The 23948-nt window shown below is 35.5% G+C and overlaps 2 protein-coding genes, 3 long non-coding RNA genes and 1 pseudogene across 7 annotated transcripts; 1 reads left to right on the top strand and 5 right to left on the bottom strand.

Moving 5' to 3' along the window:
• Nucleotides 1-692: 692 nt before the first annotated feature.
• Nucleotides 693-1787, bottom strand: LOC147489092 (kinesin-like protein KIN-1). Of its 2 annotated transcripts, none has more exons than XR_015201449.1 (3): nt 1652-1787; nt 1353-1550; nt 693-1028 (listed from the first exon to the last, which is right to left on the bottom strand). XR_015201449.1 is itself a non-coding variant. In XM_086571532.1 (3 exons), the coding sequence occupies exons 1-3, from the start codon at nt 1763-1765 to the stop codon at nt 1020-1022; spliced, it is 225 nt and encodes a 74-aa protein (XP_086427658.1). In that variant the 5' UTR covers nt 1766-1781; the 3' UTR covers nt 693-1019. The 2 variants fall into 2 exon arrangements, 1 of the variants encoding a protein (XP_086427658.1); XM_086571532.1 differs by having other exon boundaries at nt 1449-1550; nt 1652-1781.
• Nucleotides 1788-5095: 3308 nt separating this feature from the next.
• LOC147489091 (uncharacterized) lies at nt 5096-5428 on the top strand. Its single transcript, XM_086574566.1, has one exon. It carries the CDS (start codon nt 5096-5098, stop codon nt 5426-5428), a length of 333 nt encoding a protein of 110 aa, XP_086430692.1.
• Nucleotides 5429-7725: 2297 nt separating this feature from the next.
• On the bottom strand, nt 7726-12920 carry LOC147489090 (GDP-L-galactose phosphorylase 2-like; annotated as a pseudogene). Its single transcript, XR_015202847.1, has 16 exons — nt 12902-12920; nt 12785-12816; nt 12595-12649; nt 12411-12476; nt 12080-12127; nt 11951-11999; nt 11509-11602; nt 11146-11218; nt 10469-10587; nt 10321-10381; nt 9941-10185; nt 9359-9544; nt 9026-9274; nt 8269-8309; nt 7960-8175; nt 7726-7816 (listed from the first exon to the last, which is right to left on the bottom strand). The product of XR_015202847.1 is annotated as a GDP-L-galactose phosphorylase 2-like (transcript).
• Nucleotides 12921-12947: 27 nt separating this feature from the next.
• LOC147489089 (uncharacterized) lies at nt 12948-13582 on the bottom strand. Its single transcript, XR_015203110.1, has 3 exons — nt 13478-13582; nt 13199-13261; nt 12948-13041 (listed from the first exon to the last, which is right to left on the bottom strand). It is a non-coding gene; the product is annotated as an uncharacterized LOC147489089 (long non-coding RNA).
• A 1942-nt stretch (nt 13583-15524) lies between these two features.
• Nucleotides 15525-17740, bottom strand: LOC147489088 (uncharacterized). Its single transcript, XR_015203239.1, has 4 exons — nt 17419-17740; nt 17262-17294; nt 16838-16955; nt 15525-15664 (listed from the first exon to the last, which is right to left on the bottom strand). It is a non-coding gene; the product is annotated as an uncharacterized LOC147489088 (long non-coding RNA).
• A 2195-nt stretch (nt 17741-19935) lies between these two features.
• LOC147489087 (uncharacterized) lies at nt 19936-21036 on the bottom strand. Its single transcript, XR_015201362.1, has 3 exons — nt 20899-21036; nt 20516-20549; nt 19936-20064 (listed from the first exon to the last, which is right to left on the bottom strand). It is a non-coding gene; the product is annotated as an uncharacterized LOC147489087 (long non-coding RNA).
• Nucleotides 21037-23948: the final 2912 nt, after the last annotated feature.

The raw sequence follows: 23948 nt of genomic DNA, 5'->3' as shown, positions 1-23948 counted from the left end.
GCTAGAAAGCTCTCCTAAATAAACTTTAATATCTTAGAACAACAAATTTTGGACATGCACATATTCAAACCCTTCAGGTAGACACATATCAATTATTATCAACAGACAACAATCTCACAACATAAACTCAAATTTATAATATTAAATAATATGAGCAAACTATTAAAAAACCTAAATCATCGATTAACTATGCTAAACAATTTCCATTTAAACACGCATATACAGATCTAAAATCAGATAAAAAAATCGATATTTCTACGGTTATTATTATTTCATGTAAAAGGATGTGTAAGTTTCGATCAATTATTACGAAAAATATCATACCAAGTAAAGCTCAAGATATCTCGAAATAGATCATAAAACCAAATTCAGAACCATAATGACTTAGTTATTCCTCGATCGGGTCATCATCTCCTCTAAGATTAGCAAAATCCACTTAAACTTGTTGGAAGGTAGATGGGCTCTGTAGCATTATTGCAAACAATATTCATTACCTCTTGAAAAATATTCATTACATTACCGCATCAAGACAAGCTATAGTTACTCAATCTCGTGTTCATACCGGATATCCTAATATCGGGTTGCATGGCGTGTGAAGGGGAATCAAAAATTGTCAACAGAAAAATAGAGGATGGAGGAGAGAGTTTAGTGAGAGATCAGTAAGAATTGAACATGTAAGTAAAGCAAATTTTGCATGTCTCATTTATATCTTAGTAGTTTTTTATGCTTCAAAAGAACAGTTAAGACTATAGTAGTTTCATAAAAATGAGTTACCTGCTCCCAGTTGCAACCCCTGCATGTTGAGATCTCTTTCTAGTGACCTTACATAGATGTGCTCCAAATAAATCAGCAGTTCTCTCTTCAGCAAATAAGATTGATTCTCTTAAATGCGAATCTGGTCCTTCTAAAAGCCACTCAGAAAAGTTTTTTTCTCAGACATGATATCGCCTTTTATCATTTCGTCAATGAACCTCAAATCCCTTTCACGAATCTTAGGAGGAGCAGATGCAGCACACATGTCAACAAAGCTGCATGGAAACAAAATGAAAACGGAAGTAAAATTATCATAGCTATATATATATGTAAAAATGATAGGAACATGTCAATTATCATAGCTATACATTAAACAGGAAGTATCCTTATTATGTAAAAATGATAGGAACAATGATAAAACAGGAAGTATCCTTATTATGTAAAAATGATATAAAAATGGGATATAAATGAAACAATAATATAAATATCATAGCTATATATATAGGTAAAATTATCCATAATTATACATGTCAATTATCAAAGAAGAGATGAGTACCAACAAAAAGATTTAATGGTATCAAACTTAGTGTGGTGCATACCGTTTCAATATTGTCCTCCCTTAGCTTGGGACGTTGACAAGATGCTCTTAAAAATCCAGGATATTATAGAGTACAATCTAGAGTGTATCTATGTACCTCTAATAATAGGCACTGCAAGAAAATCATACACAACAGCTTGTTCAGATCCCTGGTAGAATACTCTATCGAACCAGAATGTGAATCATCTTCCTTCTCATCCTAAAATCAATCAATCAATCCAATAGTAACAAGTATACAAAAAGCTATTCACAAAAACTGTTTGAATTAAATAATTAAGAGGAATTGAGTGGAAAAACAACCTTGTAAATGAAAGTTTCAGAATCTAAGCTTTTAATGCAAAGGTTATCACCATTTTCTCCTTTCTCTTTCAAATTTAACGGTCTAAATTTAGTACAAACAACCACTTTCGGCATCTCTGTTACTTGGATCAATCACCTAAACACGTAAACAACGAATATTCATTATAAAAAGAACTGTACTAATTAGATCTCCATTTTTCACTTTGAAGGAAGAAAAAAATTAAACAAAAGAATAAATACCAAAAAAAATGAGATGATACAACAAACCCGGCTGTTTTTACGGTGATGAGAAAAAACTTTTAAGAATCAAGACAACGCTCTCCTGCTGCAGTCTATATACAAAATAGTTTGTGTGTTTTCAGTATCTCCCGGAAGTAGATCTTAAACAACTGACAAAAGTGTATTAACAAGCTTAATTCGAGTCGTTAATTGTATTGGAGCATTGGAATTCAATTTCCAAATTTCGAGAAGCTCCAAAATTCCTAAACACACACTGAAAGTTCAGCTAAAATTCGTTAATTTTTTTTCCAGAACCTAAAACTTACAATACAACAAACAACTGACAAAATGCAATTGAATTATAACTAACGGATACTTTTGTAACCATTACTAGTCATTTCCACCATAACATTAATGTTTTCTAATAAGGAGACAACACATTTCAAGTCATTTCAAGCTTTATTTCATATCTTCACATCACAAAAACCAATACCAATCAATAATAAGCTAAAAACATATCCAAAATAAACATTTAACATTTATACAAAAATTTAGGGCTATGATAGCAAGGTTTGTTTACTTACTGATGATATTAAAACAATGATCAAACAGCTGAAAGTGAACAATCTGTAATGATTAAGAAGTGATCGATATCAATCAAAACATCAATTGAAGTGATCGAAATTAAAACTGAAATCATTTATTTGGGATCGAAATCAAAAGATCAATTTAAGTGATCAAAATTACCTGAAGAGAGATGGTATGTGATTGAGAAGAGAGTGATTTGAGAGCGATTTGAGATTCGAGAATGATTTGCAATTCGAGAGAGATTTGAGAGCGAGGGTTTGAGAGATGGTAAGTGATTTTTTTTTTTTTTTTGTCCTCTCTTGCTTTTTATCTATGGGTTCTGATCCGACGCCTTACGGGGACTTCAACGACACACGTGGTGCGTGCTCATAACAGACTAAAGAACGGAGTCGGTAGTCTTGTCTTTTTTTCGAATATCTGGTGTAGTGATCGGTCATACTGGAGAAATCCACGATATAACGTGATCCGATTTCCGATGACAATAATTATTGGTTCTCTCTTCGGTTTAATCTTCTGGAGTAAAGGCGACCAAACGTAAGATTCAAGCCCACAGATAAATTATTGAGCAGTAGTTGCTATTGCTAATCTATACTCTTCGTTACTGCAATAATTGTCAAAAGGCTACACCGTGATACCACAAAAGCTAGTAAACCTCGTTCCAGTTGACTGACCCTTAGGGAGAGGCTTCAGAGAGAATAAGTGTTTGCTTATATACTAAATGCATTTGAAAATCTCTCTCAAGGTAAACAATAGTGTCAAGTGTCAAGTCTTGTGTCACAGAATGCATTTCATTTCATAGTGAGTGAATTGTGTAATCCAATGCACACTTAACTTTATATATTTGACAATCTAGATTTTCTTAGTTACATAATATGGATCTAAAGGCTATGTTTTATGAATCACACAAGACCAATAGTGTGCTGTACTCTGTTAACCAGTCATTAATTATTATTTTTCTTTAACTAGACCCTACTAAGTAGTTGCATCTTTCAGAAACGATCTTGGCTATTGGTTGCGAAGACTATTTTATTTGCCGAGACTTTGCTTTGTTTATTTGGAGATAATTACATGCTTCTTTTATTAACAGAAGCAAACAACAAGACCTGCTTAATCTGCTCGGAGCTATGTATGCTGCTGTCATTTTCCTTGGAGCCACCACAGCTGCTTCAGTGCAATCTGTTGTGACAATAGAGAGAACAGTGTTTTACCGCGAAAGAGCAGCTGGATTGTATTCAGCATTTCCTTATGCAGTTGCCCAGGTAAGAATTGCTTGTAGGTTGAACCTGATTATATATTTGGCCGACCAAGTTCATAGAAATATAATTTACTTATTATAATTATTAAAACCAATAAATCTATTGAAGATACAAACAAAGAGGTAGTATTGTGACTCTCACCTAGGATATACCATCGATCCTCTCCAATTACATCATGAAAAACCATTTTCAGTTGAACATCAGTCTTCAAACCAGTATCTGTAATTTTTCAGACCAAAGCTTTAGATGAAACTCATGAAAGTACTTTTTTTCCCATGTCTTCAAAGATACTCTTGTTCACCTTATGCTTTACTTCGCAGAAAATTGTTAAAGCACCTCTCTAATATTAATTTTCATCAATACACAGATCATGTATATTTAATACAGGTTTTCAACAAAAGGCATGTCCCTAACACGAATATACACCTAAAAATATACACAGAAATAATACAGAGAAGGTAGTTTGACACAAATTGCACATAGCTAAAAATTCCACAGCCTTATAATTTTTCTAAAAAAACGACAATAGATTAGATGTCTAGGGGAAATCAAGAAGACATTCCAAGCAGAGGCAACCACCATGCTTGCGCTTTAAATGGGGGCGACACATCAATTAGCAATAATTTTCCTTCATTTTCTCACAAAACCTAATCTTAGTACATTCCCAAGAACCACCAACCAAAGCAAGATTGCTCTCAGAGTAGATTCCTGCGCCGAATAGACATCATCATGGAAAACAATAATTGAACGAGACACAGAAGAATTGTAAGTTTGGCTATGAATTTATCGTATGATTCACCTAAAAGCTTGCAAGACTTCACTAGCATCTGTCCTGTACATCTTGATGGCCCCTCAACAAATCATATCGCTTCTACACATTAGATAATTACATCCCGGGATTAAGGCTACGTTTTTTTATTAGTACCGTGGAATACACTTCCTCTTTTGCCGTAAAGAGGATTGGCTTTCTCAGAGAACAAAAATGGAAGGGGAGAAAGGCAGTCTTTAAAGAGTAATGCATTTCTGAACAATGCACCCTTACCCATCTTAAAACATAAGCCCCAATACTTATGGTTGCAGTGTTTTACCGCAAGTTGGGTAAAACAATGATTCTCATACCAGATTGGGTAACTTATGAATTTTCTGCAAGATTGGCATAGATATGAGGGTGGTGTTAGTTACTGAACAACATATTTCGGTTCTTGTCAATGATTGTGTTTTGTCTTTTGTGCATGCAAGTTGTTCTCTTATTCTAAGAAGAGAACTCTGGCAAGACCTTCAACTCATTAATACTACTTCGCCATGGGTAGTGATTGGGGATTTCAATGTGGTCTTGCGTAATGAGGAAAAAAAAGGAATCAGAGCACCTAGCAGAGTGGCAATGCGAGATTTTAATAATTTTATCAACGAGACTGAACTTTTAGAGAGCAATTGGGAAGGCATGAAGGTCACTTGGTGTAACAATCAGCTGGGATGCAGGAAAGTTACTAGCAGATTGGACAGAGTATTTTACAATGAAGCATGGAACCTTAAGTTTGCTGGTTGGAAATACAAGGCTGAAGCCAGATATGCATCTGATCACTCCCCAATCATTGGCTTTCATCCTTATGTGCCAAAGCCAAAAAACATCCCCTTCAGATTCAATAAAATGTGGTGTACACACACTACTTTTATGGATATGGTAAAATACAGTTGGAAGCAAGCCTTTGAGTAGTATCTTCCACCTATCATCAAAGTCATGATAAAACTACATAGATTGAAAGTGGATATCAAGAAGTGGAATACTGAGACCTTTGGGTTGGTAGACACAAACATAAAAAAAGCACAGGTAGAGTTAGTGAGACTACAGATGCTTGCAGATGAAAGTAATGAAGATGGTTTAGTGGCTGAGATGGTTCAGAAGGAAGTCAAGCCGGATGCAGCCAAAGGAAATAGAGCTTCACTTTTGAGGCAGAAAAGCATAACCAAATTCGATGAAGAGGGGGACAGAAATTCAGCTTACTTTCATAACATGTGTAAGATCAAATTAGGTGCTTTTATGATGACAGAAATTATGAAAGAAGATGGAACTCTCTTGGCTGAACAAGACCAGATTAAGCAACATGTAATCAACTTCTATGAAGCAAAGTACCAAGATACACCAGTCACCCATGATCCAGAACTGCTGAGTATCATTCCAAAACTTATTGATGATGAAGATAATTATTTCCTCACAAGAATTCCCAACTATGAAGAAATACAAAAAACTGTTTTTTTCTATGAAAGCGGAAGCTCTCCAGGGCCGGATGGATTTCAGGGTCATTTCTACTTCAAGTGTTGGGAAATTATCAAACAGGATGTGTGTACTACTATTCAATCCTTTTTCATTCAAGGGTGCTTACCTAATGGATTAAATGCTAACTTCATTGCATTGATTCCTAAGGACAAAGAAGCCAAGAAATTAAGTCAGTTTAGACCCATATGGATGGGAAACTTCCTGTTCAAGATAATCACAAAGCTTTTACAAAGAAGGATGAACTCTATGGTTGATAGGATCATTACCAAGGAACAAACAGGTTTTGTACCAGGTAGAAGCTCCCAAACTAGCATTTGCTTGGCTTCAGAACTCATGAATGAGATGAAGAATAAGAAATATGGTGGCTCAGTGGCTCTGAAGATGGATATAACACAGGCCTATGATACTATGAATTGGGATTTTCTCTTTCAGGTAATGAAAAGGCTTAGGTTTTTAGATACTTGGATTAAGTGGATTACAAAGATTGTGAACTCAGCTTATATTTCTATCTTACTGAATGGAGGTCCAGTGGGATATTTTGCAATGAAGAAGGGCTTAAAGCAGGGTGATCCCTTATCTCCACTTCTCTTCACTCTTGCTGAAGACACTCTAAGCAGAGCACTGCTCTATCTGAGAACTAAGAAGCACTTGATGCCTTTAACCACCATTAAGAGTGTTGAAGCTCCTTCTCATCTGCTTTTTGCAGATGATATTATCATTTTTACAAATGGAGGGATTAAGGGTATCAAAAAGCTTAACCATGTTTTGGGAAGATATCAAGAATCATCGGGTCAGCATATTAATAAAGTAAAGAGTAAAGTGTTTTTTGGAGGCTTCAATGAAGACAGAAAACGTACAGCTTTACAGGAATTGAACATGGTGGAAGGGAGGTTACCTGAAAAGTACCTTGGGATTCCTTGGAATCAAGGCAAAATCACTAGAGCACGTGTTGCTCCTGTTCTTGATAAGATTAAGAAAAAGCTTACTAGTTGGATTGGTAGGAGATTATCATTTCAAGGTAGAGTTATCTTAGTCAAATCTCACTACACCATAACAGGCTATTTGCAACGGCAAAAAAACGTTGCTAATAATTTTCGCAACGCTTTTTAAGCGTTGCAAATATGGCGTTGCAAATATGGCCTTCGGTAACAATTTTCGCAACGCTTTTTAAGCGTTGCAAATATGGTGTGGGTAAAGTGTTGGAAATTTTGCAACGGTTAATAAGCGTTGCAAACAGAAATTTCCAACTCTTTTTAAGCGTTGCAATAATAATTTGCAACACTTTTTATAACTATTTTGTACAAAAATTTAAAACATTTGCAACGATTTTTTTTATTTCACAAACGCTTTTTAAGCGTTGGTAATTTGTAACGGTTATTAACCGTTGCAAAGTTGTTAGTTAATTTTAAAAAAAATTAATTTAAAAATCATTTGTAACGGTTATGAACCGTTGCTGATGGGTTGCTGATAAAAAAAAATTCTCATATTTTGTAGCGACTAGCTAAATCTACAAAAAGATACCCCCTCTTGCACCATATACATAAATCAACAATTCTTATTTAAACTAAATTTATCCTGTACATAATACATTTTCATACTATTTTACAAAGAAACCATAATATATATGGGAAAAAAAACTGATAAAGTACAAAACTAATCCAACCATATACATTTACAACTTTGAGCGATTTTCTAAACTTCACAAACTTATTGTTGAACTATCACCATAAATTTTTTTTTCATACTATGATCCTAAACAAGAGATAACAGCTTGCGTTGTGGAAAACCCTACGCCCATTTACTTCCACAAATGCTCCAAAAGAGATCCTAGCATTAAGATAAAATAGTCGACCAAGAAAAGATCATGAAGCAGATAATAAGGGGATCAAGACCAATTCAAACGCTAAATACTGATAATCTAAGGTATAGTGGATTGAGCTTAACAGTAAAGAAGGACTAGGGATTCTCACCTCTGCATCAAAACCCAAATGGAGATTCATGAAAGATTCACATTATCAAGCACGAACTTATTTCTCAGCAGCAATGTCTGGAACCGGTCAATACCCTACAATTGTAGATGATAGAGCTACAATATTTTGCTTCTTACCAGTGGATATGCCAAGATTAGCAGCTAAAGACTAGATTATAAGCGCAAAGATCAATCCAATGAGAATTACCCATAAAAGCTGGCGCAATGGAGCAAAATATAATGTTATCGTAACTTTAATAATATTTCAACAATTAAAAGCAAAACTTTGTTTAATCTTATAGTATATTACCTCATATCTGTGTTTAGCTCCAGCTTGTAAATCAGTTTCCACTATAATCAAGAAGGCTTCACTAAATCAAAAAGAAAACTGGGCTGAAGGCTCACCAATTTCCTAGTCAACTAATTAAATTATGATAGACAGGGCAACCTCTTTTTTAATAAAGGAAACATGTTTGGCCAATTTCACGTCTCGTGTAACTTGAAAACAGGCATTACCACGTCGCCGACCTCTTTACCGACATTAAAGAGGTTTTGGGTCATTTTACATGCTTTCATACAAAGTAAAAAGTCGCTGTGAAGATTGATTTTACAGTAGGAAAAACTATTAAGTGCTAACTCTATTTTACAGTGGGAGTTTGGACTGCGAATTCTACTTTACTATAGAATTTCGGACTACAAACCCAAGCTTACAGTGTCAAAACTTGATCCTGGCGTGGCCAAAAGTGATCGATTGCGCTTTAGAATCATCTAATCAGGCGACCAGAGCTAGAAAGGGTGAAATGCACGCTGTATTTGCAAGCAGCACAATTTACAATGTGATAAGAAACCTAAAGGAAGGGGTAATGGTGTAGGTATCTATTACATGTGGCAATATGCTAGGCACTATCAAAAGCAAGCATTGGAAATCAAATCAGGTATCCAAAATATAAAACAAGGGAACCAGACGCCATCTACCAAAAGCATGACTGAAACTGAGCCAAACATAGGCCTATATCCTATAATAAGATACTAGGTTTTCAGTGATCAAACAATAGAAAAATCATTACCTGGGGCAATAGGAAGATCCTTTTTCCAGAATCAGCAATGAGCACATTGTAAAAAATGTTGTTTTCTTGAAGGCAAATGGACGAATCCGATACAACAATAGATAAATTTTCAATAGAATTCCCGCTCTCAAAGACAAGACCTCTGACAGGATAATTTAGTAGTTCAGAAATTTTCACCCCGCCACCATTTATGGTTATTTTTCGGGTAGGAGCCTTCTCAATAGGGAAGGGAACTGACAAGTAATAAGCCTGTTGTCATTGACTAGGTTAGTCTTCCCACTACAAACTGATTACAATTTTTTTTACAAATTGACCGGAGCAAGAAATACAAACCTGGAAATGGAGGTGATTGATTGTTGCAAATGCACCCAAGCTGTTGTAACCCAATCAGAAGTATGGGTTTCCTGATTCTGCAGCCATGTTTAGAGCAAGTAAGAAGCTTTGACAGTCAATCCTTTGAGGAAAGCGCTCGAGAATTTTAGGGATCAGAAGTACATGTCCATATTCAATGGGACTCACCTAAGAAATTAAGTAAAACATGATCAAACACTTGTCGCAATCTCACATAAAGCTTAATAAGAATCCTCCAAGATAATCACAAGACATTACCAAAATGTAATATACATATCCAAAGAGTTCATCAGAAAGGAAAAGATGCATTGCAGGCTTTTATATATAACATTTCAAGAACCTCAGAGAAGAGGTTGCTCCTTACCGTAGTTTGTAGTTCTTCAAAAAGCGAAATTTCTAGCTACCTGCTTCTACACTTGGGTTTATTTTTACTTTTATTTCCGTCATTTTTTATTGAGTTCTTATTTAAGAACTCCACCCATAACTTGCATGAACGAGTAACTGTTTAACTTATTAACGTTAAATATAAAGTAAACTTCACTTATTTACTGTAAGGAAGCTTACATTAATAGCAACAACATTTGGGGAATCTTCAGTATCAATTGGGGCACTTGGGAAGAACTGAGTTTCATCAGTGTCACTCTCTTCAAACTGGAAGAGCACCTCCTCTTGACCAACCTTGGTAAAATTGAACTTGTTCTCGTCAAACGGTTGGAGGACCTTATCAACCTGAAACTTCGGAGGGCCTCTTCTTAAGGTGGTGACCTTCGTTCAACTGGGCAATGAAACCATATTCCCGGGGAATCACCCGCAGAATGCAAAGCAGTTTTAGACAATGGCATGGTCCACATTTTTATCTCGACACCCGAGGTCATTTCTCATCCCTACAAAAATGGCCATGAAGGATCTCGACAAAACAAAAACAGGAAGGAATCGATCAAACCTTAGTCTCACAAGCGGTGACATCGTGGCGGAAGAGCCCTCTTTGCACACACGATCTTCCCACTGCAATCAAGTACTACATGTTAGCTGGATTATAGTTAAAAGTTTATCTTGAATATTAATAGTGCAAATTTTATCAAGCCCCTTTACCTCTCCAAGAAGAAGTGAATCGAAAGGCAACTGGAGACTCTTTCATCTCGCCAATGATTCCTTTCGCTCATTCATTACGTTCTTCATCCTCTTAAATGTATACAAAGGGAGTTTTACCCCTGTTCAAGAGAAACATATATCAAAATGAGAAATACCCAAATTCCAAAAATCAAGAAAGCTAAAGTAGAGCAAAACAACAACACTTACACATCAAAGATACTAGAATTACGTATCTATTGCGCCAAACTCACGTATATAACAGGTAAGTGACAAATACCCAAAGATCAAATAAGCTAAGGTTTACCGAATATAGTAAATTCACGACTACCAAAACATGAAAGATTCGTAAGGCATGTCAAATAGAGCAAGTTGACTAACACCCAACTATCACACATGCTAATAATAAGTTTACGTGATAAATGTTAAAAGTCACTATTACGAAAACATGAAAGGATTCTCAAGGATGTCAACTATAGCAAATTGACTAATACCCAATCATCATAAAAAAAAAAAAAAAAGACTAATTATGCCAAAATCAGTGAATCGACTAATACCTAAACATCAAAGATGCTACAAGTAGTTATTCTAAAGTGTCGAAACAAACAAACATATATCATGCCACAATCAATAATTGACTAGTACCTAAACATGAAATATGGCAAATTTAAGAATAATACCTTGAACACAACAATTGCAGAAACAATTACGTCCACAGCCGGTAATAGGAGCTTCCTCTGAATCTTTCTGGTAATTACAGTGGTGAATTAATCAACTTTTTGTCCTTAGTCTCTTACAATGAGGGAAAAGATTCAACACAGACCTGTGTCTAGTCTCTACCAGAGTTGGTTTAGACTAAACTTCTAAACTTAGAGGCGAGATACTAGCTCCTTTCCTCTACGGTAAATATTCTTACCGTGTAACTCTTTTAGGGTGGCAGTACTGTTGGTGGTTTTAGTTGAAAAAACAAAAGGTACTTAAAACATATTTTTTTCCTAGCCTAACGAATTGGTCCAAACGAAGGTATTTTATAACAAACTTACCAAACAAAGAAAAACGTTGCAAGATAATACAGTATTAAGAAGCCCATACGACAAGATTCCCGAAATTCCATATTTCCTCAACCTCTCCAACAACCTGCGAAATTCCAAACAAGTATGTGGTCCATTGAAAACAAGATATTTAGGCATACAATGCAAAGGAGTACACTTAAATCAAGTGAAGACAAAGGGTTCATAGGCCGCAAGGTTGAGAAAAGACACACAACTCTATGTAAAACATGGATTATATTTGTCATATGAGCAAAAGGAATGGTATGATAATACTTGATAAGTAAAATGAGTTGTAAATTCTAACATTTAAAACAGTACACACAAATGGCAGTTTTTGAACTTATATAATAGTAAGATTGACCATGATTAAGTTACGCACAAAAATCAGTGGCTTTTTATTGAGCGATAAACACAGTGGGTCTAGAGTAAGTACTTGTTGGACGAAACGTCTTTAGATTGCCGGCATCCATCACTTACCGAGCCTAGAAAAAGTCACATGTGAGAGAAACACCAAGGATAGAATGAAATCTACATATACTAGGTATATTAGAGGCTTACTTACCATCATGGTCTGGAAAGTCCTGAAAGTTGGAAATATCATGAGACTGACCTTGAAAAACGAAGCAAAAAAGGAGTAACAAATGTGATGGGAAAAGATGAAAATGTAACATTTAAAAAGAAGAAAAAGAAATGGATACGCATATAAGTTGCTAAAAGACAAACTAAATTATATGCTACGAATACCTAAAACTCCATGATTAGTTGTTGATGCTTCCCAATTTGGTCTCTTCTTGTCCAGCTATCAAGCACTACTCATATATGGCATTCGTCTATTCGGTTCTTATGTAGCTGAAAAGCTGGATTCACCCATGAATCACAACTGCATTGCATACCTGCCCAGTTAAAGGAACCTAGCCTTGCCTTGCAACCCAAGCACTGAAACTTCTCTTCCACTGTACCTTCTTCAACATTTAAAAAGAAGAAAAAGATATGGATATGCATACAAGTTGCTAAAAGACAAACTAAATTATATGATATGCATACCTAAAGACAAACTAAATTATATGCTACGAATACCTAAAACTCCATGATTAGTTGTTGATGCTTCCCAATTTGGTCTCTTCTTGTCCAACTATCAAGCAATACGAATAACACTACTCATATATGGCATTCGTCTATTCGGTTCTTATGTAATTTGAAAAATTTGGATTCACCCATGAATCCTGGCTGCATTGCATACACCTTGATTAAAGGAACCTAGCCTTACCTTGCAACCCAAGCACTGAAACTTCTCTTCCACTGCAGCACAGAACAACAAAGGTTAACAATTTACAAATTAAGTTAACAAGTATAAAAATATAAATAGGCTGGGTTAAAATATAACCTGCTTGCATCCACTTCATGGGCTCAACAAATATAGAGGAGCACTTTCGGGTGGTTCCTTTCTCGTGTCCCACGAATCACTTCTCTTCTTCCATTTAAAACATCTCTCCCCTCTCCCCGCTTGTGGTCAACCACATTCTCCTGAGATGCAATGATTCTCAGGCACTTCTTACAACGGTATATTAATTGCGTTTGCAAGTCTGTTCCCACATCAGACTTTTTCTTTTCCATTATGGTATTAGTATCAGATATATCCTTATATCCTGTCACAAATTAATAACAAATAAAAACAGCTCACCTTAAGAGCTTCAACTTGAGATCCAATCTTCGAAATCTCCTCTTGAATCAAACAAATCCTACCCTGAAAAAATCAACAAACTAATGAGTAACAAAAAAAGAAACCCTAACATTCCGTACAAAAATTGAAAAAACAAATTTGGGGAAATAAAACCTGTTGAGCTAGAATAGAAGAATCATTTAGCAACAATTGATTATTAAAATCAATTGAACAAGAAGAAGAAGAAGAAGAAGAAGAAGAAGAAGAAGAAGAAAGAGATGAAGTTACGATTTAAATTACCTCGAGATTTCTCAGTAGTGAAATCACGAATTAGGTTTTCTGGTGGTGGGCGATAACCTAAAAATCAAAATCCGAAATCAAAGCTTTGAACTTTATTTGGTTTTTTTTTGTAATGGGGGGATTGAGAGAAGAGAAGGGAGCGGAAGACAGAGGGTTTTTTCTGTTATGTTTTATGTTATTTATGTTTCGATGAAATAACGAGCGGGATTTTATTTCGTTTCCTCTTTCGCCCAAAATTTCAAGTTTCTAACACTTACCCTACGGTTTGCTATACTTTGAAAGTGTTAGCAATTAATTCTTGAAATTCCTCCGAATTAAACTAACACTTATCAACATTCGCAACGCTTATATAGCGTAGGCAACTTACCAACGCTAAAAAAGTGTTACAAAGCAAAAAAGGTGTGTGTTGCAAATAGCCTGTTATGGTGTAGTGTCTGTGTTATGCAGCATCCCAATTTACAACATGGCAATTTACAAATGGCCAATGTTTGTAATTAGAGAAGCTGAAACTCTCATGAAGAATTTCTTGTGGTCAGGTGATCCCACCACTAGGAAAGGTGTGACTATTAGCTGGAATAGAGTGTGTAAGCCGTTGACTAAAGGCGGACTGGGTATAAAACGGCTGGAAACTATGAATACATTAATGTTAATGAAATTGGCATGGGGGGTACTAGCTGGTGATACTGATATGGATATTTTCCTTAGAGCCAAGTACTTCAACAAAGATGGAGAAATAATCACATTTCATAAGCCTACTTCTATTTGGGCTGGCATCAAAGAGGCGTTAAATGAAGTGATCCCAAGATCTCAATGGGTGGTGGCAGATGGTGAAAATGTGGATTTGTGGAGAAGTAACCGGTTGGGAACTAAGTCTCTGAAACAATTGCTTAACATCAATACAGTGGAATTGAAAGGGTGTAGAACAAAGGTCTGTGATCTACTGCAAGATGATCGATGGTCCATTCCTTCAGTCTTACAGGAGGTGATGGAGATTGTGAATGTGGACATTACGTTAGTACAAAAGTGTGATTCAAGCTTCAGTGATTATGTAGTGTGGTGTCCTGATACGAAGGGCAATTTCTCTACAAAATCAGCATATGAAGAGATTAGAGAGAAGGAACAGGTGATTCAATGGAGCAAATGTATCTGGAACAGCTATATACACCCTAGGCCTACAGCTTTAGATTGGAAGATCTTGCAAAAAGGTGTAGCAACTGACGACAAAGTGCAAAGACTGGGGGTACACATGGCATCTTGTTGTAGACTATGCAGACAATACCCAGAGACACACGAGCACCTATTCTGACAATATAGTTCCTCTCAACAACTATGGCAGTGGATCTTTACAGCTTTTAATGCCACTCTGGTGTTAAATCTGAATGATGCGCACTATACCATAACAGGCTATTACTAACAGTAAAAAACCGTTACAAAAAATATTTGTAACGCTTTTTATCCAAAACAGTTTGGGCGTGGGTAATCTGTTACAAATATTTGTAACGGTTTAAAAGCGTTACAAAGCATTATTTTGCTAACGGTTTTTTTTCAGAATCGAAAATATTTACTAACGGTTTTCTTTGCTCAATTGTATTACTATTTAGTAACGGTTTTATAACATTAGTAAGCGTTTTTTTTGGTGTTACTCTTTTCTAACATTAGTAACGGTTTTATAAAATCGATGCGAACGCCTTTTTGTGTTAATCTTTTCTAACATCGAGAACGGTTTTATAAAATTAGTAACGTTTTTTTTTGTTTCTTGATTTATAAAATTTGTAACGGTTAATTTTTCTTTTGGTAACGGTTTTCTTTGCTTTGTAAGTGTTACTCATTTGTAAAGCTTAATTCACGGTTTTCCACCGTTACAAAACTATTTCATATAAAAAAATAATTTCCGCCAAAAAATACCCCCACTTATTGAGTATTCTACAATTGTCCATAACATAAACAAGAAATTAATCTCATAAGTACATCCAATCACATAATCTTTTATTAAAATAACATCACCAAAACATCTTTTTTTCATAAATAGGATTTGTCACTTAATGAAATACACACTATTTTCCAAATCAATAGGACTTGTCCTTAAACTCAAACTCTCACGTCATTTGTATAGAACTAGCACCTTCAGTAGTTGTAAGCATCAGGAGATGATTTTGGGATGGTATCATCAGAAAAGTCTCTTTCATCCTATACACCAATAGAAATATATAAAAAGGAATCAGGCAGTAGAAAACAAATATGTATAGATATATACTTATATCCTATTCTTAAGTAGTAGCTCCTTATACTCAAACTACGAAATTCAGAAAAGAGAATATGGTAGTAGGCTAGTAGCAATAGAAACATAGTATAGACATGAAAGTTTAAGTAACTCCCCAAAACCCTATAACCTTGTCAGACACCTTGACGAAAGACATAAAAATTTCGGCAGAATCTCCTTTATATTTTCAACATTTCATAAACACAAATCCTGTCATAACCTGAAAATCAAATAATATATTGATTCTTAGAACTAACTACTCAAATATATTGATTCGTAGAACCAGCTACTTAACCATCTCGACCAATGCCAGTTAAGTCAAATAACCAATCCTCGAATAAAAAAGACACTATAAATTATATACCAAAATTAAAATGAAAACAACATATACATCACTTCCACTTATATCAGTGTTATACACTTCTATTAGTTCCAACCCGAGATACCACACTTCGAATATATATATACACCATACATTCACACTACTCACATATAAGAATCCATCTTCCAAAACAAAAACTCATTGAATAGACTGCATGAAGGAATTTAGACAACTTTTAGAACGGAATAGACTACAAATTGAGTTTTTGAATGGGGAAGATTTTTTTTTTGGGGTTCAAGAATATGAAATGTCCATCTGACTTAGGTTTCAACAATTTTTATGCTCTCATACATACTTCCAGTGAACACTTAAATGCCAAAAATTCCCTCAATTTCTCGAAAGACAATTACCCAAGAAAAAAAACACTTATTCCTAGCCTACTGTTAATCTTCATATAGAATTAAAGGTTACTCTTCCCAAAATGAGAAACAAGTTTCAACAAAAACAAAAGGAGTATGTTAAAGAGCTCCAACAACAAAGATTTTATTCTGTAACCAAAAAAGTGGGAAAATAAAATGGACTTCAAGCAGTCTGATCCCTCTAAAGGGTGAGGCAGAGGCGCAAAGCGTTGGGTTTCCAAAATATCCTGCAACTATTTTCACTAAAAAAGCCGCTATAGAAGCCTCCTTTGACAATATAATGGCAACCAACCATAGACATCACAAGACTTAACCAAAGTCAAAATAATTAAACAATTTCAGCTCCGACAAATGCATACCCTTATTGAAGCACAAACTGCAGCAATACGACTGGCCATCACGTTCAAACAGACATCATAGTGGCGAAAATTCTCAACATTCCCCCCGAAAACTTCCTCCATTGCTTTCTTATTATCTCTGATAATACCATACAGAAGAACTCAAAAGAATATCAATGATTTAGAATTAATCCCTTAAAAGATATACGAATCCACTAAAAGTATAGTATACATTCTGGGATCTTGTTATTACAGTCGCACACTTTCCTCTACTATATCATCATTTACAGCTATAACATAATTAAAGATAAGTCTCATTCAGCCCCATATGTCGGCTTTTAAACCTTTTTCTTCTAAATAAAGAACTTAGGTGTTCGTTTACATGCTCACCCAGTCTGAATGGACACAAAATGAAGGTAACTAACAAAAGTTGTAAGCACAATACCTGACTATCTATGACAAAATACTCCAAATTCATCTGCAAGTTCACACCCCAAATTATAGAGGATCACTGTTAAGCATATAAACTATCACCCAAAACCAAAAAAAAATATTGTCACTCATAAATAGATAAATGAGGAAAGAAATCTCTTTATATGCACCTATTCGAGGTAATACACTAGTATCATTCTTGATGAGGCTAACCAATTCCTTTGGAATAGGTGAACTAAAGAATATGTATGCCCTGTGAGAAAAACAATAGGCTAGTTAGACAAACAGTTGATTAAAACTACCAAGGACCATACTTCTCTTTGTTACTTCCCTGCTTCTCCATATATATAGTGACATTGAAAAGCACCCTTAATTTATATAACACTTTTGTTTAAATATATAAAAGGAACATCAACATAAAAAAGGGTAACAGAAAACAAATAACGAAAATGAAAACGGGAAATGGGAAAAATTGTAAACATATGAAAGACAGGTTTGGAACATAATCAAGCATACAGATAAATGCAGCCATGACCCATCTGAGAATGATAGATTGTAGTTCTACAACAAAGAAAGCTATATGCATTTGAGTGTTTGCATCTAACCATTAATAAGTTCCAAAGAAAAAAATCAGTTTTTGGCGTAAATAACAAGACAAGCTTGAAACCGATTTCAGGTACTTAACTATTAGCCCAATTGCAGTACCCTAGATTTCAAGAATTGCTCAAACACTTGGAGGCATGTTGCATATTCTATTCTCAAATAAATGAAAGTTTATTTGGGAATAAGAATAGACACAATTTTGATCTTGGTCAAAACAAGAAGCTTGCTCATTAGACTTGACATTCAAGTTAAGTTCAAGTCCAAGACTCCTCATTGTAAATGGAAGTTTCCTCCTGGGATATACAAAACTGAACACATATGGCTCTAGTAAAATGAGCGAGTTTCGGCTATGGAGGTTTAGGCATTGATCATCTTGGTAATGTTACATTTACCTATCTTTGGAAGAGGATCTCAAAGATGATTTTTTATTTCAAGAACTTAAAGCAATCGAGATTGGTCTTCTCTTCTTCTCTGCCATCAACATGATATTTCTAAGGTTTTAGTAGAAACCGACTCCCTGATGGCAGTCCAAATTCTTAAAGGCACGAAATTGCTCCATGGTGCTGGCTGTAATTTAATTCTTTGCCATCAGATTTCACATTTCCAAGCTACAAGAGGTCCTTTTCTCTCAAATGTTTATAGGGAAGTAAAAGCATATTACTTAGCTAACTTATCCAACTCTAACTTATCCAACTCTGTAGATGACGTATTCAAGGCATATTTCTCTCATATCTTTATGTATTAGGTTGAATCTATTGATTTTGTTCACGTATTCAGGGAGTGTAACTTTGCAGCAGACTACCTTGCTGGACTAAGTACCTCTCTTAAACACCATGTTGTTTACTCTGTCCCTCCTTTAGATAAAAAACTTGCTACAGTAAGGGAGGATGTTACAGGGAAAGTGTACTAGAGATTCTCATTTTAATACACAGAAAGTCTGCCTAACCCTAGTTCAAAATTCAAAAATAATAATAATTACTTATTAACAGCTATGCTATTACATCACTAGGAAACTCACGTAGCAAAAATCCAACAATCCAAAAAGAAAGAACACCAAAATACAACAAAGAAAAGTCAAGAAATGGAAAACCCAATCTACAAATAACTAACAAAGGGCACAAGGCCAATAAAAGCGAATTCATGTAAATATGGTAATCGGATCAAATCTCATCCCAATCAAACTGATCTAAACATGATCCACCATCTCACCAAAGAAGCGAATTTAAATACAATTTTAGGCTTGAACACCCCAAACATTTACTGAGTCTAATCCAAGGTGTTAATAGCTCAGAGTCAATAACTTTAACCGAGTAATGACAACGATCAAATAATATTTTCCATTATCCTGTCTCCCCAAAAAAATATTGCAATAGGGAAAGGGGGCAAGTTAATGCGGCACAAGAATAGGAAAACAGGATGTCGGGTTTAAGATGACTTGTGTAGATTGACGCCACACGTATATTTGGGACAGTCATATTATGCACGAAACTTATAGATTACGTCCTACTGCACATGTATACATCATTTAATTTTACCAAGTATAGGGCAAGCATGGAACTCGATATCATGGAGAAATAATGTGGAAAAAGTGAAATCGAGCTCGAGAACCGGTTTGTGTATACGATAATTGACAAAAGGCATTGTAACACTTCACTTGCGAATGCTCGAGGGTAGGTGTGTAAGTCTTTGAAAGATCCACACGGACTTGACCATATGAATAAGACCTTTATAGAAGTGTGCATCGCAAAGCACTAACATCTCTGCCAAATCGATGTTTCCCTACAAGGTTTCCACTTCTTTGTTGCTCTGCAATCCACATTCGAGCCTAATGGCTTCCATAAGTCGAGGAGAAACCACCTCCCGGCTGCCCTCCCTACATGTCATTGTTCTTTTTCGTGTTTTTCTTTTCATTCATACCACATTGCTCTGCTCCATTCCCCAACCCCTATAAAGTATGACTTTGTTGGTCTCTTGAGACCCGATCTGACCTGATTGCTTGCTGCGAGAATAAGAAAGGATAGTTCATGGCTTGAGCTTTACGCTAAGATGAAAAGGCAGGTGAAGAGAGTGGAGTCCATACATACCTCCGGCTTAAAAATCACCTCCTGTATTGAAGTTCCCTCTGCCCTTCCTTTGACATTCACTATTGCGAGTGGATGCTTCTGGAAGTGTCTTAATTGTTTTGGCAACACCACTAACAATGTTGTTTCCCCCTGATTCCGGTACACACATTAAATGAGTTAGGCTAGCAGAACATGAGTTAGGATAAATAAGTTAAGGATCATAAAAGATGGGTGCTAATAAAAATACACATCATTGATCTAACATTGCCACTGTTAGTACAGTAATAGTTGTATGAGACCACAAATTTGAATAGAGTGATTCCAAGTAATGCCTCATAATTCTGTAGTTCACACGGTTATAACATCAACCAATGGTGGCTTATAAGCTATAGCCGATTACATAACTATGTGTCTACGACTCTGTGCCCATATCTAAAGGTATGGTAGATAATGTCCGCGGCCTATTTCAGGAGGTAGAATCATTTTATCACTGTTTCCGCATCAAGTCTACAACCATGTTAATCAAAGATCAACAAGAAAAATCTATTGGGAATCCACACTAAAACTAACAACAAAATTCTAAATTTCACCGTTTTCGTACCTTTTTCCCTGGAACCAAGAGATTGAAACAACATCTGCGAAGGGTGAAAAAATAGAACTTTTGAATAACGCCATAATTTTTATGAAACAATTTAAAATATTCAGCGAATATTAAGAGATAACCGACACACTTGTGTTCAAATACCCCTTAGCAAAATTAATTGACCCAATCAGAAATGTTGAGCGTACCATTGACAAACCCCTACCTCGTTCTAAAACAAAAATCTGAAATCCAATTAAACCCAACGCCAATAATGAAAACAAGTCAAGAAAAGAATTGAAGAATATTTACTAATAACGAGAAAAACCCAAGAGGAAGGAGCGAAAATAAAAAATCTAAATTTTCCAAACCCAAAAAAGAGAAGAAGAAGACAAATAACTTACCATCAATTCTTTTTAGATCATGTTATCTAGGTTTGAGCTATCCACATCTCGGCCCTCTAAAAGTGAGAAAGTGAGAGATGAGTGCGGCATCCTTTGGTTTTGGAATGTCTTTTATTTTTCTGATTTGTTTTTTCTAACGGTATCAATGTGTTAGCTCACCGTGAGAAATTAATTCTGATATTTATCTGAAATTAAGTAACGGAAAAAATTATATAGTTACGCTTTGTAAACGTTAGTAAGTGTGTCACGGTGAAAAAACGTTACTAAGTGAAAAAGGAGTGCATTACTAAATCACCTTTTTGGTGTAGTGTTGACTGGATGGGATTGGAATATCAATAAGCTATAAAGAAATCATAGACATACCTTAAGGAGTTTTCCAGCACCCATAACAAAACTGGCATTAGTGGCGAACTGGCCAAATGCACCAGCATTGCATGTGTGTGAATCAATTACACCAAGCGGGACACGCAAGCAAATTAAATAAAGTCATAAAAGGGACCACAAAAATAAAATAAGCCTATTGGGAGAGAGAGAGGCACCTCCCAAGGCCTACAATATATGATGACATACCTTTATAATCCGGGTTAGCCTGCAATACGATTGAACAAATACTTGATAAATACCAGTGAGAATATTAAATTCACTTAATTTGGAAAGATCAATGGCAAGTTCACAACCAAAACAAGAGATAACACATACCACGAAATCACCAAGATCCTTGATATCTTACTCTCCACAAAAGTCCCACAAGATGTCCACGTTACGGTTAGACGCTCATCACTTGTGAATATATAATGATCGAGGTATTACTATGATCTTTTGGTGATCCCATACCTGAAACCAAAGACAAAAAGTTAAGGCATAATATAAAGAGATGAATAAAAATGGTGGTGATAGCTGCTTGATGGGTTCTATAATCAGAAATCACAAAAGGAATAATTAGTATCAAGTATAAGTAAGTTGCAACAACAACAAAAGGTATGAATTTATGATGCGGTTGGTATGTGCACGGATGTGATAATCGGCGCAAGTTATATACCTGTTTTTTTATACATGTGTTGTAAGTAAGTGTGAGAAAGATAATGGGAGACTGTTGTAAGTAAGTGTGAGACGATCAAGCATGTCTCCGGCATTTCTGCTTTGGAGCTATCCATAGCGGACATTCTTTGCCCTTGCTCACTGCATGCGTGTTCTAAGACTGCATTGAACATAACCTAAATCGATGTGAAAACCACACACATATTAGTATGACAGATGATGAGATTGGATTTGATAGGTGTTAATAATATAAAGAAACATGGACTTATACAAGCAACAGGAACCACAGCTGCTATGTACTTCTTGGCCACACATGTCAATGACTAGTTAGGAACCCAAAAAGAAACATTCTGGGAGAAAAGAGAGAGAGAGAGAGAGAGACGTGATCAAACAATGGTGTGGGTATCTCATGATATGCATCTCCCAACTGTCAAACAATCCACTAAACTACTAAAGGCACATCTGAAAGGCAGCATATTAGATAGAGAAAAGCTATGAATCATTCATGTACTAATATTGAGTAATTTGAAGGCCGGAAATCAATAGATAATGTGGCCTAGGTAGAATAGAGGCCGATGCGGGATCACCAAATAAATGACCTTGAAAACATACTAGTGAACGATTTGAAAAAGGGTGTCCTAAGTCTTGCCACAAAGGTCCTCATGTTTATTTGGCATAGGCTCTTTTTTATTCCCTAGTAGAGAATGCTATTTGGTATGCAAAGAAACAGACCCGATTCTAACGTGGAACTGAAGGAAGTAAAGAAAAAGTACAAAGAAAGAATATAAATAACTATGCAGATAGCAAAATGCAATGACACTTAAAGAGAAAATAAAACATTAGTAAAAGAGCAAGTATTTTACATCATCCTTGTTGCAGTCGTCTTTGTCAAATCTAAAAGATACTTAATATTTTGAGTTTACTCCTGACTTGGTTATAACAGTTACCCAACAATTCTGATATTTCTAAAACATATATGAAACATCTCAGGGAGTGTTTAGCTTCTTCTCTATGTATTTCCTAGCATCTCTAATTTTTCCCGAAGTATATATTCATTTAACAATCCCATACTCCTTTTAATGCAATGAGTAACGGAACTAATCAGTTCATTATAAACAGAAAGAAGCTGATAATTAGACAGCATCCAGCAACGATCACACGGACCTTTAATGATAAAGAACATAAGAATACAGATAAAATAATTAATATTATATTACCGGGGAAAAATAATTGTATCCAGAGTCGTATGATTGTGTAGAAAATACAATCACAATTCACAAAGCATCTAATTTCCGATAAAAGAGAAGAAAAAATTATTCCACACCTTGCAAAATCGGCGAGGAAAATTGAACTTCTTGTTGGGATTGCCTGCATTATTATTGATGTGAGCACCGTTTCAATTATACCAAAATCTGGTTTCCAAATCCAATGTCCGAGGGACGTTTTCAAACATGTGAACAAATACAATCAACATGTATGGTCACACTATTGGCACAATGACTTGAACTATCACGGTGAACCGAAACCGCTTATTAATAATAGTAACAGATATTTGGGTTTTCGACATGTATGATGATCTTTCGCGAGAAGGGTTTCTTCCAAAGCGACGACGAAGTTCATGAAATGTTTTTAGACGGTGACCATTTACTTGAAAAGAACTGCCACTCTGTTTTGATAAGTAATAACATAAACTAAATGTCTGAGTTTGCAGAATTTTGTCAATGCCTTCTCATCTAAGAGTTTAAAGCATCAACAATTACATTTCTACACCTCATTTTTGTATTCCGCATTTCATATTGAGGCCAATTGATAAGTAACCATCACTAACATCCAATGCATTAAAGAGAATCATTTCAATAATCACCTGATGTAAATTCCTTTGCAACTCCTCCATCCTTTTTTGAAGGACTGCATTTACATTCCTCTCCAATAAATGCCTTTCATCCTGCTGAGATAGGAGCAATAGAGCAGAAACCTGAAAATTCTATACAAGTTACATGGATATTCCCAAC

This window comes from Coptis chinensis, chromosome 7, assembly GCF_015680905.1.
Source record: "Coptis chinensis isolate HL-2020 chromosome 7, ASM1568090v1, whole genome shotgun sequence".
NCBI lineage: Eukaryota > Viridiplantae > Streptophyta > Magnoliopsida > Ranunculales > Ranunculaceae > Coptis > Coptis chinensis.
Note: the sequence above shows the minus strand (reverse complement) of the source record. Positions and strands in the feature narration are given on the sequence as shown.